This window comes from Octopus sinensis, linkage group LG2 (genome assembly GCF_006345805.1).
Source record: "Octopus sinensis linkage group LG2, ASM634580v1, whole genome shotgun sequence".
Lineage (NCBI taxonomy): Eukaryota > Metazoa > Mollusca > Cephalopoda > Octopoda > Octopodidae > Octopus > Octopus sinensis.
The window spans coordinates 6,775,510-6,794,193 of record NC_042998.1 but is presented as its reverse complement, the minus strand read 5'-3'; the positions used below and the strand labels follow the sequence as shown (position 1 = coordinate 6,794,193).

At 35.4% G+C, this 18,684-nt stretch overlaps 1 protein-coding gene across 6 annotated transcripts in view; it reads right to left on the bottom strand.

Annotated features, from left to right (window-relative positions):
* LOC115223847 (ras-specific guanine nucleotide-releasing factor 2) overlaps positions 1-18,272 on the bottom strand; it is a 670,879-nt gene extending 652,607 nt beyond the window's left edge. For 2 of the 6 annotated variants that reach the window (XM_029794538.2, XM_029794547.2), the window contains exon 1: positions 16,647-17,121. In XM_029794538.2, coding sequence (XP_029650398.1) covers positions 16,647-16,913 — 267 coding nt within the window. In that variant the 5' untranslated portion in view covers positions 16,914-17,121. Of the gene's footprint in view, positions 1-16,646 lie in introns of all 6 variants that reach the window. The other 4 variants (XM_029794555.2, XM_029794576.2, XR_003882837.2 and 1 more) reach the window with 3 other exon arrangements.
* Between the last annotated feature and the right edge of the window lie 412 nt (positions 18,273-18,684).

Here is an 18,684-nt window from a genome sequence, read left to right as displayed (position 1 = left end):
TCCCCAGCCCCAATTTCTGGCTGCCTAATTCCACTGATTGTAATCCCATGGATTGCTATGTGTGGGGTAGAGTTGAAAAAGACACCAACCACACTGTCTGCAACACCAAAGCAAATCTGGGGCCAAAATCAAAGAAGTATTTGAAGATCTTCTCAGGGACACGGTGAAGAACACATGCGCCAGGTTCTGGAACCATCTTAAGGCCATAGTGGAAGGTGACAGCTGCTACTTTGAACAAACTGTTATCTCTTAGCCATAATCCAGTTGATATCTTTTGATTTTCTAAAATATTTTCATTTTTGGATGGGATAATGGAATATTGGGCTTTCTTTACGTTTTATGCAAACTGTCAAATTTAGCTTGGAAACCTGCATGTATGCATGTGTGTGTGTGTGTATTCATTGAGGCAAATTTTCTACAACCAGATGACCTTCCACTCACAAACCCTCATCTGTTTCTGAGCAAAGCAATATCTCAATATGGCCAGATATATTCGGGGGGGGAAGACTGGAAGTGAATGACGTTATATTAATGACGACACTCATTTGAAGCTATTGCGCAGTGTCAAGACAAGGAGACACAAACATTCACTTCAATAGATACACACACATATACACACACACACACACACACACACACACACACACACACATACAAACATGCTTCTTTCAGTTTCTGTCTACCAGATTTATTCCTACGGCCTTGATCTACCTAAGTATACAGTAGAGCGAAGGAACCCAAAACAAACCACATAACCATACATGTCCCTATACATATAAATGCATCCACACACACACACACACACACACATATATATAAATATAAGTTCATGTCTGCATGCTTGAGTGCATAAACACACACACAGACACACACATACACAACACACACTAACACACTGACAAAGCAGATATTTACATACATTTTCTTATAACTCAAAAAACAAATTTTAGTTTTCTTCAGCAGAATTTTGCTTCATTATTTACATTATTTACATTATTTACATTATTTTCATTATTTACATTTGACAGATATTTGTCTTTGTCTTGTTTGTTGTTAACACAACGTTTCGGCTGATATACCCTCCAGCCTTCATCAAATTTATTGGAGAAATTTCAAACCTGGGTTCTCATTCCCGAGGTATTTTTCGATTTTATTATTATTTTCATTATTAGTATTATTATTATTCAGGTCACTGCCTGGAATTGAACTCAGAATCTTGGGGTTAGTAGCCCTCGTTCGCAACCTCTAAACCATATGCCAGTGGGCTTATGGCATAGTGGTTAAGAGCACAGGCTACTAACTCCAAGATTCTGAGTTTGATTCCAGGCAGTGACCTGAAAAATAATAATAATAGTAATAATAATAATAATAATAATAATAATAATAATAATAATAGTAATAATAATAATAATAATAATAATAATAATAATAAATGCCCTGATGCAGTACCAGGCAGTGGCTCTCATGGCTTCTGATCTTAACTGATTGGAAGTGTTATCATGTACATTGTTTTGTCTTGGTATAAAAGATGGGCTACAGCAAATATTCTGCTCAATACCACAGATTTGCTTGTCAGTTGTTTGACCTTAACCAGTTGAGCATGTCCCTTAGTGGCTGACGATATGTGCATCTCTGATCACGAGCAGAAGTAGTGGGGGAGCATCATAGCCATGTGTTGAGAGGGATTCTTTGGGGTTTGAATAATTCACCTCTGGAAACATGGGTGGTTCTTTCAACATCCTTAAACAACCCTTATTCAGGGACCTTTTGTGTGGGATGGGCTACTCAACCTGAAGAAAATTCTAACTGGGCCCCACCTGCGAGGTCATGTGCTGTTTATTTTGATATGAGATCACCATGCCGCGCACATATGGTTGTGATGCATGTGCCTGGTGTACCTTTATCAGACGGGTAGTCATGATGGGTATATTGGGCTTCGTATATTTTACCCCAGTGTCACTTTGATGGCATGAACTGCTCTCTCACTCAATAATAATAATAATAATAATAATGATGATGATAATAATATTAAAAATAACAATAATAATAATAATAACAACATCAAAAAATACCTTAGGAATGAGAACCCAGATTCAAAATTTCCCCAATACACCTGATGAAGGCTGGAGGGTATATCAGCCGAAACATGTTAACAACAAACAAGATGAGGATAAATACCCATCAAATGTAAATAATGTAAATAATGTAAATAATGTAAATAATGTACATGATTCCTCATCTCTTAAATATAGAACAGAATTTTGCTTGTTGTAAGACAGGTTATGCATTAGGCAAACAGAGTAACGTTCCTTGATTATGACTGCAGTTCAGTGGCTCAGTCAGTGACCGCAGCTAAAGATCAATAAGTTAAGCAATCCTTGTGATGCTGATGGTGTAGTCTTCTACCTGGCCAGCTCCTGATATCACCATCATCATTGTCATACTCATCATTTAGTGCCCATGTTCCATGCTGGCATGGGTTGGACAGTTTGAGAGGAAGTGTTACGTTCAGATAAGAAAACTGCATGAAATTATCGCATAGATTTATATCCATATACATACATGCATAAACGTATGTAAGTATATATAAGTGTGAGTATGTACTGTATGTATGCATGTATATGTAGTTATAAAGTAAATAATGAATCCAAGGAGAGATGTATTAGTCTGGAAAAAGCAACAGGAGTTGAGTGAAATTCCCAAATTTACACTGGAGTGGAATACTGTTTTTAACCCTGACATCTTTGCCCTGATAAAGGGTTCTCTCCCAAATATCAGATACGCTATATTCCCCTTCACAGTTTCACTGTATTTCTACATTTGATTTCCTAAATAATATATCTAAGTAATATATATGTGTATATATACATAATTTACAAAATTAGGGCGAAAGAAAAATTATAATGGTTATTGACAATTTTTGTCTTTTTTCCGGCATATTTGGCATTAGAATTTTTCTTTCGCCCTAATTTTGTAAATTATTTATAAATTTAACCTTTAAAGGTATTTTTTGATATGCTGGCCATTGATAAAAATTTTTTCACGAAAAATTTTTTATCCTACATTAGTTATGTGTATATATATATATGTATTGCCAATGTTCCATGCTGGCATGGGTTGGACACCATGAGAGGACCCAGTGTGTCAAAGGACTGCATCGTGCTCCAATATCTGATCTGATATGGCTTGTACAGCTAGATGTCCTTCCTAATGTCAACCACTATAATGCAAGGACTGGGTACCTTTATTTTTTTTTTTTTTGTGCCATCTGTATTCTAGAGGCCACCATAAAGTTTGCAGAAGGGCAAGCCCTTGGAGTGGCAAGGCTTGGTTTCATGCTAATTGATGAAAGATTGAACTATGAAAAGCTGGTGGTGAGTGCAGGTTTTGGTGGAGGATTTGCATGGCTACTCCCATCAAATAGGGGCAAAGGAAGAGAAAGTGAAAGTGAACAGGAGGATCTGTTAGAGATAGATAAGAGCAATGAGGAGCCTGGGTGGGTCTACAGGATACAAGGTGAGATGAAGAATCGGTTTTGCAAGACTGTATGGGAATGAGAATGAGGGGTCGGGGAATGAGGAGTGGAAAGCAAGACAGCGAGAATGAGTAGTGTTGATGGTCAAGGAACCATGAGTCGGGGGGGTGGGCGAGATAGAGGGATATGGAAGAGATTGGGAGGAGGCAAATATGCACACACACACACACACACACACACATCACACAGATAGAAATATGCAACTACATGTATATATACATACACACATAAATATACATATATATATGTTATATACACACATATATACATACATGCGCAAATATTGTAGGTGTGTGTGTGTAAATTTATAAATATATATATCATCATCATCATATATATATGTGTGTGTGTGTGTGTGTGTGCATGCATGTGGAGAGAGAGAGAGAGTATATATTTATCTGTGTGTGACCATGTATAATTGCACATACACACACACGGGGACACACATGTAAAACTCCATATATATATATATACATATATATATTTAATATATATATATTATATATATATATATAATGTATATATATATATAACATATGCACACACACACATACACATGTTTATATATACATACTTGTCTATAATACTATGTACATATACATACACACACTCACTCACTCAACCACATGCATGACTATACGATGTATTTGATTCATCTATGCATGCACGCATGCATGTGCATATTCCTATGCATTCTGCATCCATATTTTCCTTCACTGCATTCCAGCACAGAACATGCAGCACGAACCCCAAATAAAGCGCAAGTTTCTTCTAGTGTATTCTTAAGTGGAAATATATGAAAGTCGACGGAATCATCAGAGTTTGAACTAGTCAAGCAGCCCCAAATTTCTGAACACTGCTTGTATGCATAAAACCACTATGTGTATATACCCCTATATACACTGACACAAACATGTTTACGTGTATATGTATGTGTGCTTTTCTTGCCATCAATATGGGTACGTATGTGACTTACATGTATACCCATTAGGAAAATAGAAGTATATCTGTTTATCTTTGTCCCTCTCTCTGTGTCTATAGATAAACACACACACACACACATATGCATATGTGTGTGTGTGTGTGTGTGTGTGCTTGTGTGTGTGTATACAAACAAATATTTCTTTCACATTTTCAAAGAACACAGTAGGGAATGGTTGCTTTCGTGTTTTTTTTTTTTGCAGCCTTTGAATGAGAGCATGTGTACCTTTATCATACACATATACATATATAATATACATACATACATACATATATATACATACGTGCATATATGTGAATATGTGTTCTGAATATATTGTCACATATTGTAACGAAGGTATATATTTATATAAGGAGTTAATGCCTCAGTATGACTGCATTCCTAAGACTAAAGCCATTGAAAGGTAGATATATATATGGGGAAGGATGGATGGATAGAGAGACAGACAGATGGATGGATGGATGGATAGATAGGTAGATGGACAGACAGGTAGATAGAAGATAGATAGATAGATAAACAGAGAGATAGGTAGGTAGATAGATAGTTAGATAAATAGATAGCTAGATAGACAGACAGGCAGATTGATAGATAGGTAGATAGATAGTAGATATATAGATGATAGATAGATAGATATGTAAATAGATAGATAGATAGATAGATAGATAGATAACTTTCTTTATTGGCCATACAGGGCGGAACACAGAAGGGACAAATACAAATGTAGAGCTTTTCTTTTCAAAAATGAAAAAAAGGGGAAAAATAAGAAAAAAAAAAGTAAAATTCCGATCAAAAGGGATCGGGGTGGGGGAGAAAAAGACAGATAGATAGATGAATGGATGGATGGATAAATAGATAGTTTGATGACAGAAGACAGACATATAATGATTCAGTAGAAATTTTCAAATGAAAGAAAGAGACCAAAGAGTGAGGGAATGAAAGCAGTAATCAAGTGAGAGAGGGGGAATGAAAGAGATAGTAAAGTGTGAGAGAGGGAGTGTGAGTATGTGTCTGTGTCTGTGTGTGAGTGTGTTTGAAATAGGGAGAGAGAGAAAGAGAGTGAATGCAAGATAGCCAACATGTCATATGAAAATTATGCCATAGCTACCTATATGTCATACCAAAATTATGCCATAACCACCTATATATTTAGTTCGATAATCTATATGCCAAATAATGATATTAAACAGATACAAATTTTTTTTTCAAAGCACACTCTAACAAAATACCGAACTGCAAAGGCGCAGACACACAAGACATGCAAACACACATACATATGTATATACATACATATTTGCACACATACTTGTGTATATACATATATATTTGCACACACAAACACACACACACACACAAAAACATGCACAAATGTCAATCACTTATTACTGTTGGCTCATGAAGTTGTTGTTTAACCACAGGTCAGCTTTGATTGAGCAAAACTAAGGTAGTGATCACAGGCGTTCTGTTTATGTCAGTCCTATCTGGGTTTTTTTTTTTTTTGGTGGGGGGTGGATTTTGTTTGTTTTTTCTTTTTTAGTTTCATTTTTTTTTTTAAGATTAAAATATGCAGAAATACATCATTTTATTGGTGTATTTCCTAATTTGAAAAACCCTAAAGAAGAATTTGGTTTGAGGTACAACTACCTGTTATTTCTAGCAGGCTGAGAGCATTGCATAAAAAGCCTGGCTCCTTCACCAACCACCAGCCTTGCTGCAGTGCCGTCTCTACATGTACATGTGAATTAGAAGACAGAAACACACACACACACAAAACACACAGTACACAGACACACACACACACTACTATAGATTAGTGATTCCCTGTCAATATTGGCTATTGGCTACCTATGTAGTTGAATAGATTAAAATCCCGATAAAACACTGGAGACTGCTGCAAACTACCGAAGTTTCAACGTAGAGTAGAGTCGTTGTAGAGAGCAGAGAGAGAGAGAGAGAGAGAGAGAAAGGATGCGTTAAATGATACTTTTTGTTGAAGTCATTCACAAATTATATAAAAAGAAAGAAAGGCAAAGAGAGAAAGAGGAAGGTAGAGAGACGCAGAGATGAGATAGTAGTGTGTTCGGAGTCTCATTCATACAGGCAGGCAATCGTCTCTGTGTATGGAACTGAACTGAAAGTAACCAACTACACCTCTGTGTGTGTGTGTGTGTGTGTAAGAGCAGGTGTGTATGTGCATTGTCTGTGTACATATATAAGAACATATGTGTGTCTGTATGGATAGATGAATAGATAGATAGACAGACAGACAGATAGAGATAGATGGATAGATATATAGGTAGGTAGGTAGATAGATAGATAGATAGATAGATAGATAGATAGATAGATAGATAGATAGATAGATAGATAGATAGATAGATAGATAGATAGATAGATAGATAAATAAATAGATGGATAGATAGATAGATAGATAGATAGATAGATAGATAGATAGATAGATAGATAGATAGATAGATAGATAGATAAATAGATAGATAGATAGATAGATAGATAGATAGATAGATAGATAGATAGATAGATAGATAGATAGATAGATAGACAGATAGATAGATAGATAGATAGATAAATAAATAGATGGATAGATAGCTAGATAGATAGATAGATATATAGATAGATAGATAGATGGACAGATAGATGGATAGATAGATAGATTGAAAGATAGATAGAGAGAGAAAGAGAGATAGATCGATAGATAGATAGATACATACATACAAACATACATACACAGACAGATAGACAATTAGATAGATAGGTACACAAATCAATAGGTACATACATACATACATGCACACATGTTATTTATATATATATATATATATATATATATACATGTGAATGAAGAGTAACGTAGGTATTGCATACAAAATGCACTCAGTTAATTTTACACTTACAGGTGATCGAATGCATGCACACGGGTAACAGTGGAGGAAATCAACCTAGAAAAAGCCTAGCCAATCCAAAGATCAATAGTAATTGATATTCCATATAAAAAAAATACATACATGCACATATTTACATACACATTCACACCTTCATGCACACATATATACACATATACAAACATATATATATATATATATATATATATATATATATATATACATATACATATATAGACTTATATAAATATATTTATACATATATCCATATACATATATATTTACATATATACATACATATATATATATGTATGTATATATATATGCTTACAATGTATTCCAAAAAAATTTCTGCTGATTCTCACCCATTCATTCTTTCTGTCTCTTTCCCTCTAATTTTTTTTCTCTCTCTCTCTCTCTCGCTCTCTCCTTCTCTCTCACATTCCATTACTCTACAAAAAAGGCATTGTGCTATACTTTTTTCACTAGTAGAGTTGCATTCTATTGACGCATATCCTTGCAAACATGCACCCTGACTACAGAAATGTGCAAGCCAGTTTATTAATTCATTTCTTCGGTCCATTCACTTCAAAAATTATAATATTTCCAACTCTGTGTGTATGTGCCAGCATGCACGTGCACGTGTGTGTGTGTGTGCGTGTACGTGTGTGGTGTGTGTGTGTGTGTGTGTGTATGTGTGTGTATTGTTAAGGAAAATAGGGAACCTGAAACATATGTGTCTATCAGCTTTTCTCTCTCTCTCCCTCTGTATTTATATGTATTTACATGTATATATATATATATATATATATATATATATATTATATATATATTTTTTGTAAATTTGAACTATTATAAGTATACACACTCAGGAAACAATTTTTTTGCACAGCGCATTTGCAAAATTTTCTTTTCATTATTCTGTTTGTTATTAACACATACATACACACACATTTGATATATATATATATATATAAACAAATTCAAAATGCGATAAAATAAAATTAATTATAAAATTAAATATATATATATATGTATATATATATATATATACTTACATGCATATATGTATATCATTATGACTTTATAAGCTAGCAAGATGCATACAGGTAAATGTATCAGTGTATGTGTGTTTGTGTGAGAGAGAGAGAGAGGTGGTGTTGAGTTTGTTTTCCTGCCATGTTCTTTGTAGCAGCGCAAACCTCAATGTGTTAGGTTTCAGAAATAAATGATAGCAAGGTTGGACATGTAAAGAGGAAAGAAAGAAATTGTTTAAACAAACTCGCTTTGTCAAATGGTATCTCGAATAAAATGCCACATCTCCGCTCACAGCATATCTGCATTATATCATTGTTCTAGCATCTGGTTTCCAATGCTGGCATGGGCTGGACAGTTCCACAGGATCCAGCAAGCTGCAATGCTGCAACGAGCCCCAATGTCTCTTTGGCATGTTTCTACACCTGGATACCTGTCCTAATGCCAACCACCTTACAGTGTGTGTGTGTGTGTGTGTGTGTGTGTGTGTGTGTTAATCTTTTGACAGGCACCCTCTGTCTCTGTGTTATAAGAAGCAACTGAAAAGCTTGGAAGGAGAAAGAGTATTTCCCTGCGGAGCCTTATTTTGGAAAATCTATTCACGTGATGCCATTATGGAAAAAAGCATATGTAAAATGATAAAGATGATAATGATGATATTGATGATCGTAATGATAATGGTCATTTTCAGATTACAGAAATGGCAGAGACTCAGACATGAGACCTAGGGGTGTCTGTTCTTGCTCTTTTCCACTCTTATAGCACTGCCTGGAACATGGCTAGTCCTAAGCTGTACCATTTGCTTCAAGGTAGAAGCATTTCTCCATTCACAACATCAACGGCACAGAGAGAAGAGTCTTTCATAGGCATGGGCAAATATCATCAGGCTTCCATAAAAACTCATTGCACAAGCCAGGATATACACACACAGACAGAGAATCAACTCTGACCAACAGAGACCCCTAAATCACAACTGGGGTCCATATGGCCCTTGGGAGCCCATATAAGATTTTGTGGGTAACAAATTGGTTATATTTCGACAATACACAAAGTATTCTACCAATCTTTTTTTTATGCAATAAAAATATAATAGGATTTTTTAAACGTTGAATGGTTATTGGGGTCCACCCAAATAAAATAGGAATCAAAGGGGTCCATAGGTAAAAAAATGGTTGAAAATCATTGCCCTAGAGGATTTTTTTTTTTAACTTCACCATAGTGGCACAGTTTTTTTAGCACAGGTGTGTGATGTGGCATGGTTCAGTTAAACTGATTCCAGTACCTGAATGGACTGTTCTTATAAATTATTAACCCATTTATTGATCAATAAACTATCATTTGAACTCAAACAGTCTTGATTGATGGTGATTTCTTATATTGGCATCAGACAATAGATTTTATCTAACACTCCAATTGAATGGGTTAATTCCCTAGATGGAATGAAAGGCATATAAACCCCAGGTGAAAATTAAACTAACAAAATAAAGGGATCTGACTAAATTAATACTATAAGGTATTTTGTCTGTCATGGTACCAATTTTGCTATTCATTACCCTAATTTGATAATAAAAAATAATGATTTCAAATTTTGGCACAAGGCCAGCAACTTTAAGGGAGTGATTAAGTCGATTACATCAACCCCGGTGTTCAACTAGTACTTATTTTATCAACCTTGAAATGATGAAAGGCCAAGTCAACCTCAGTGAAATCTTAACTCACAACATACAAAGCATTTCATCTGACATTCTAACAATTCTGCCAGCTTGCTCCCTTCTTTTTACTATAGGCACAAGGCCTGAAATTTTGTGGGGAGAGGTCTTGGAGGTCTTGTCAATTACCTCAACCTCAGGGCTTGACTGCCACTTATTTTATCAACCCCAAAAGAATGAAAAGCAAAGTCAACCATGACAGAGTGTAACTAGTTGGAAGTATAATAATGATGATAATAATAATAATAATAATAATAATAATAATAATAATGGTTTTTAGTTAAGCAGAAGGTACAGTAATTTGGAGAAGAGGGCTTTGAGTAAATACAGCAATCCCAATAGTAGACTGGTGTTTTATTTTACTGACTTGGAGGGATGAAAGGTGAAGCTGACTTTAGTTGGATTTGAACACAGTACATAAAGACTCAAAACTAATACTGCAAAACATTTTATCCAGCACTCCAATAATTCTACTAATCCATCATCCTATAATAATTGTTACTGATTTAGGCACAGGGCCAACAGTTTTAAAAGAAATGGGGCTGGTCACATCAACCCCTAGCATTTCACTGGTATTTTATATTATTGACTCTGAACTTAGAATATATAGTCCTCTTTTACTTTCTGCTTATAGGCACAAGGCCTGAAATTTCGTGGGAGAAGGATTGATGATTACATCGAGCCCCACACACACGCACTTCCACCCCTCATGCTCAACAGGAATTTATTTCATTGACTCTGAAAGAATGAAAGGCAACGTCAACCTTGGGTAGATTTTAAACTCAGAATGTTAAAGACGGATGAAATGCCGCTTAACAGTTCTCTGGCATGCTATCAATTCTGCCTGCAAGCCACCTTAATAATAATAATAAATAATAATAATAATAATAATAATAATAATAATGGCTTCAAATTTTTGCCACAAGGGCAGCCATTTTGCGGGGAGAGGGCTAAGTCGATTACACCGTGTTTCACTGGTACTTAATTTATTGACCTCGAAAGGATGAAAGGCAAAGTTGACCCCAGCGGAATTTGAACTCACAACGTAGTGACTGGCGAAATACCGCTAAGCATTTCGTCCAGCATGCTAGTGATTCTGCCAGCTTGCTGCCTTTAATAATAATTATAATAATAATAATCTTTTCTACTATAGGCACAAGGGCTTGAAAGTTTGCAGAAGAGGGATGATCAATTACATCGACCCCAGTACTCAACTGGTACTTGATTTATCAACCCTGAAAGGATGAAAGGCAAAGTTGACCTCAGCAGAATTTGAAAATAATAATAATAATAATAATAATCCTTTCTTCTATAGGCACAAGGCCTGAAATTTTAAGAGAAGAGAGTCAATTACATTGACCCTCAAAGGATGAAAAGCAAAGTCGACCTCGGTAGATTTTGAACTCGGAATGTAAAGATGGCTGATATTCCGCTAAGCATTTCGACAAGTGTGCTAATGATTCTGCTAGCTCACTGCCCTTGTCAGTCAGAAGCAAATAATGCTAGGAATTTTGTCTGACACTCTAACATTTCTACCAACCATAATTGTTTTTAACTAAAGCCCAAGATTAGTAATTTTGAAGGAGAGGTTTAATCAATTATATATCTAGTCTTAGTACTTGATTGAATTTTTATTTTACCAACTGTAGATGGATGACAGGCAAAGCTGACAACAGCTAGACTGTAAAGAGAGTGGACAACTACTGCAAGGCACTTTGTTTTATGCTCAAATGGTTCTTCAAAATAATAAAAATTCTCTCTACTTTAGGCAAGAAGCCCGAAATTTTGCAGGAGCGGTTAGGTGATCATATCAACCCCAGTGCTCAATTGGTACTGTTTTTAGCAAGCCCGAAAGAATAAAAAGTAACAGTGACATTGGCAGATTTTGAACTCAGAACATAAAGCCATAAGAAATGTTGCTAAGCATTTTAGCAATTTCGCCAGATTTTCACCTTGATAATAATAATAATAATAATAATAATAATGATAAGAATAATAATTCTTTCTTTCTTCTATGGATACAAGGTCAGAAATTTTGGTGAGGAAGGAGTGCTGGTTGATTACTTCAACTCCAATATGCAACTGGTACTTATTTTATTGACACCAAAAAGATGAATGGCAAAGTCAACCTCTATGGAATTTGAACTCAAAGCATAAAGCTAGAAGAAATACCACAATATATTTTGTCCAATGCGCTAACGACTTTGCTCACACAAGGCCTTAATAATAATAATAACAATAATAATAATAATGATAATAATAATAGCAATAATCCTTTCTACTATAGGCACAAGGCCTGAAATATTGGGGGAGGGGAGTAGTAGTCGATTACATCGATCTTGGTGTTTCAATGGTACTTAATTTATCAACCTTGAAAGTATGAAAGGCAAAGTCAACCTCAGTGGAATTTGAACTCAGAACGTAAAGACGGACGAAATACCACTAAGCATTTCGTCCAGTGTGCTAAAGATTCTGCCAGCTCACCGTCTTAATAATAATAATAATCCTTTCTTTTATAGGCACAAGGCCTGAATTTTGGAGGGAGGGGCTAGTCAATAGCATTGACCTCAGTACTGAACTGCTACTTATTTTATCAACCCCAAAAGGATGAAAGGCAAAGCCAACCTCAACAGAATTTGAACTCAGAACATTAAGTGAGAAGAAATACTGAGAAGCATTTTGTCCAACGCAGTAGTGATTCTGCCAGTTCAAGGCCAGCCATTTTGAGGAGACGGTTGATAATCTCAAACCCAGTGCTTGATTGGTACTTATTTTATCGATTCCTGAAGGATGGAGGACAAAGTTGGCCTTAGCAGGACCAGAACGCAAGAAAAAAAAAAAAAAAGTAAAGAGCCTGGAAGAATTGGTACTAAGTATTTTATCTGATGCACTAATGAGTCTGCTAGGCTTACTGCCTTAAAATTGTTTCAGATTTTAGTACAAGGCCAGCAATTTTAGAGGAATTGAGATAGTCAATACCATTAAACCCGAAGATTTTCAGGGAAGGAAGGCAAAGTTGACTTTAGCAGTAATTGAACTCGGAATGTGTTGAGTTGGAACACATGCATTCAGGTATTTTTGTGACATTCTAAATGGTTTTTTATCAGCTCACCACCTGAATGGTTTCTGACACGGGCACAAAGCCAGCAACTTTTGATGGGAATGGGTGATTTGATACCATTGAACCTAGTACTTGAGAGGTATTTATTTCATCATATTGACCCTAGGAGGGCAACTGGCAACATTGGCCTCAACCAGATTGAAACTCGGAATGGAAAGAGCCAGAAGAAATATGATGAGAGTTTTTGCGACGTTGTAATGATTCTGACAAATAATAATAATAATAATTCCTCCTACTGGAGGCACAAGGCCTCAAATTTATGGGGAGGGGACTACTCAATTATATCGACTCCAGTGTTTCACTGGTACTTAATTGAAACACTAGGGGTTCAATATAACCGACTAGTCACCTCGCCAAAGTTTGACGTTTTGGTGGTGGTGGTCGTGGTGGGGTAGATAGTTGATTACATCAAGCCCAGTGTTCAACTGGTAAGTTATTTTATCAACCCCATAAAGATGAAAGGCATGGATTGTCTTTGGTAAAATGCATGAAAATATAAGGAAAAAGTATGCTTATGGTCTGACTCGAATACACCTAACCAACAGCTTAAAACCACTAAGGAATTTGTTTATTCACCCAATGGCCAACTCATATGTTTACCCATTGTAAATATATATATATATTCAACAAACTGCCAAGAAAACTAAGAGATCTACATGATGCGGATGTGGACATTTCAAAAAACATCTAGACAAGCTGCTTTCCGGGATCCCAGATGAACCCACTGCAAGGTACGAAGGTAACCTAAGGGCAGCAGCTACAAACTCTCTCTTAGATCAGTGGCCAGCCACGGCAAACTGGACTTAGAGAGGGTAGCAACAAGGGTGGTGCCCCAGCATGGCCTCAGCCGGATGGCTGAAACAAGTAAAAGAGTAAAAGAGTATATATACATATATTATATATATTATATATATATATATATTATATATATATATACATTATATATGTGTGTGTATATATATATATATATTCATTTACAAATACACATACATATATATGTATACATTTACAAATACACATACATATATATGTGTGTGCATGAATATATATATATAAATATATATATATATATATATATATATACACACACACACATACATGTATATATACATATCACATATGTATATGTGTATATATCTATGTATGTGTGTGCATAAATATATATATATATATGCACATATATACATATATACGTACAAAAAAATGTGTGCATATCAACGTGTGTGTGTGTGGTGTTGAGTGTGTGTGCACATGCATCTATATTTATTTCAATCACACAAGTTAATTAAAACATATATATTTACTTTCAAATTCTTAGAGCAACAACCGTTTCACAAGAGACATCGATAAGTGTGTTTACTAGTGTTAACAGTTCTGTTACCACATGATTGTTTGCGATGGTTGGCAAAGAAAGAGGCAGCGATGGTGCCTACGATGATGGTGGTGGTGGCGGCGGCGGCGACGAGCACGTCACTTGATGGTGGTGGTGGCGGTGGTGGTGGGGGAGAGCGGGGATCTATGCTTGCAGACCAACAAGCTTATACACATGAAAAGCAGTCTATGGTATACACCTGCAATGCTATGATCAAACAGGCACACCTGTAGCACAACTGAGGCATTGTAGTGTTGATCAACTTTGAATCAACAGCAAGAATAGTTCAAACATTATTAGAGAAAGGTGGGGGAAAAGGAAAAAAAAACAGAATGGAAAAATAAAAAAAGAAAATACTCTGATGATATTAGCAAACAATAGCAGAGATATTGAATGTAATTTTAATGGCTAAAAGTATATATTTGTGTTTTTCTTTCAATAAATGAAGAAAGTATTTTTCCAAATTTAACAGAAATGTTTCTGAGATACACACAGTTGTCTTTTTCCCCAAAATTAATAAATTCAGATAATGATAAATATATACACACACACACACACATGTGTGGCTGTGTGTGTGTACGTATATATATATATATATATATATATATATATACACATATATAAATACATACATATATATATACGTATATATATATATACATATATATATAGACACACACATACATATATATGGATATATATATATATATATACACATATATAAATACATACATATATACATATATATATATATGTATATACATACATATATATACATATATATATGCATATATATATATATATATTCATTTGTATGTGTTTATATATATATGTATATGTATATATATATATATATATACATATACACACACACACATATATATATATAGATAGATATACAATTTATATATATTACATAATTATATAGATTTGCACATGTAAATGAACATAGATATGCAGATATGTGTGTGTGTATATATATATATATGCATATACATATACGTTTATACACATACATATACACAGTTACATACATATATATATAGACACACACATACATATATATGGATATATATATATATGCATGCATACAAAAACACACATATAGATACACATACACTCATACAAACGCACACACATACACACATGCACACAACACATACACGAGCACGCTCACACGCATAGTACGCTTAGCCAAGGAAGAATTATTAACAAGTATTGAACTACAGAAAAACAGCATCTATCTTTACACCTGACATATTTATAACAGAAATCAACCACTGATGAAGGTAAATGCAGGTAGAAATCAAATATGAGACCCAAATAAACCAAAAAAGTGTTTCATGAAGAATTGTAGCATAAACTTAATAGAATGAAAGCAGAGGAACTAAATTTCTTGACAAAGTCAGAAAATTTTCTTTTTTTTTTCTTTTCACTTTTGAGCTTGGTTTTCTGGGGTTTTTTTTTTAATTTTTGATTTTTTTTTCTTTGGTAGATTGCAAGCAAATATTTTATCACAAATAAAAGACATGATTTAAGCATAACATAATGGATAGCATACACAGTCAAGATTAATTAGGAATATGTAAAAATTGCAGCATTTTTTTTGTTTTTGATATTTCTTTAGTATCACTTTTGGTGAGTTTTTTTTCTTTCTTTTTCGCAAGTCCTTAATTGAAACTTAGGATGAAATAAGTCATAACAGAGATGCTGATGATAATGATGATAATGATGATAATGATAACGATGATGATCATAATAATAATAATAGTAACAATAAGGATAATAGAAATAATAATTATAAGAAAAGCGAAATAAAACAGCAAATTGAAGACGAACAAGAGAAAGAAGGAAGTCAAAAAATTTTAAACTGAAATTAATTTAAGATGCAAAAAATAGAGACATGAAAAAAAAATTTTTTTAAAGCTAAAGGAAATAACAGGTAAACGATACAAAAACATAAATGAAGAAAGTATAGTAGAGTTATAATATTCACACCTGTTTTTCATCCTTGGTTTTGTTACTGGTAGTTACGACTGCTCGGTCACAATAGCTTCCTTCTAACAGGGCCACTCCTGACGGCCGGCTTGCAGAATCATTCTCATAGTAAAACAGGAAATTCTGGTAAAGTATGAACCACCTGAGCTGCCACTTGCCAGTATCGGAACTTTTCTTGTACAGGTAACCGCACAGAGTGTTCTCCTGGCGAGCCTTTTGGGCCAAATATAATATTTGGCTCTCATTGAATCGGATCGCTTTTTGCATTGTCGAATTTTTATATATATTTGGTGGTTATATTCCCCAAGACACGGGAGTTGATAGTAGAAGTATATGCTGTAGTAGTAGTAGTAGTAGTAGTAGTAATAGTAGTAGTAGTAGTGGAGGTGATGGTGTTAATGGTGGTGGTGGTGAATGGGGCTGTAGAGGCGATGGTGATGATTGTGGTGGTGGTTAATGAGTGTGGTGATGATGGCGGTGGTGTGGTGGTGATGGTGGTGGTGGTAGTGGTGGTGTTAGTGGTTGATGCAGAAGTGGTGATGATGGAAGTGTCGATGATAAAGCTGGTGGTGGTGGTGGTGGTTGTGGTGGTTGTGGTGGTGGTAGTGATGGTGTTGTAGGTGGTGATGGTGAAGGAGGCGTTGGAGGTGCTTGCTGGTGGTAGTTGCCGTCGCCGCCGTGGTGGTGATCGTGATGGTAGTGGCGGTGGTGGTGGTGGTGGTGGTAAATCTAAGTCTCAAGAAGCTGGACAACATCAACAACAACAACAACAACAACTGGTCAATGATGATGATGATGATGATGATGGCTTGTATTCGACGGCAGCGACGACAGGACAGCGGTGGAGGTGGTCACTATCGAAACGATGACGATGTTGATGATGACGATGATGATGATGACGATGACGATGATGATGATGGGGGGCTTTGGTTGTGGGAGAAGCGTTCGTGGGGAGAGGTGGGCTGTTTGGTGGTGGTTGAGCAGACGACGATGGTGGCGGTTATAAGGACTACGACGATGACGATGACGATGATGATGATGGTGATGAGTATGGGTATGGTAGTGATGTGGATGATGGTAATGATGATGATGCTGATGATGGAAGTTGTTGCTGTTGTCGTTCTTGTTTTTGGTTGATACTACAGTCTCAGTGTTGCTGCTGGTGTTGAGGTGACCACCAGTTCAGTTCCTACCACTACCTTCAATACTTCTTCACTCCGTCTCTTACGCCGTGCTCTGCTTTTTACTCTTTTTTTTCCCTTCCTTTCCGTTGTTTTTGTTTTTTGATATTTACAAAACCCCCTTCCTTGCTTCTTGCTTGCTTTTTCTCCTCACTCTGTCCCCCTCATATCTCCACTCACACTTCTACTCTCTCTCTCTCTCTCTCTCTCTCTCTCTCTGTCTGTCTCTGTCTCTCTCTCTCTCCCTCTCCCTCCCATTCTGACTATCAACGCTGTTGTAACGTGTGCGCGCGTCACCAGCCGTGGCAATAGCAGTCGAAGTCTATGCCAATGATATCGTTGGCTGTGCCAATAGTATCAATCCTCGTGCAAATAGAAGCAACATCTGTTGCACTAGCATTAGAGGCCGGGCTGATAGCAGTAATTCGAAGAATTCTTTCTTTCGATTTTTTCCTTCTCTTTTTCTCATTCTTTTTTTGTTTTTCTTATCCTTCTTCTTCTAACAACAAGTTTTCAAAGAGAGGAGGAGGGGAATATCAGTTTTAAACGAATCAAAACAAGAGTAAAAATGTAGAAACAAACAAAACAAATAAACAAATTAAAAGACAATTGATTCTTCACAAAACTATTATGAAACCAAAGAAAAAAAACGTCAGCCAACATCGATAAGAAAACAAATTAACTATTAGAACTATTAGGAATTATTTCCAAAGAATCAGGGTTTAACGTACTAAGATTATTATTTGAGAAATCGGAAGTTGTGTTATTTGCATTTTTTTTTTTTTTTTAGAGAAAAAGTGAAAAATAAGAATGTGATAAAAAGTGATAAGACTTAAAAGTTGGTTGTATTTTAGATA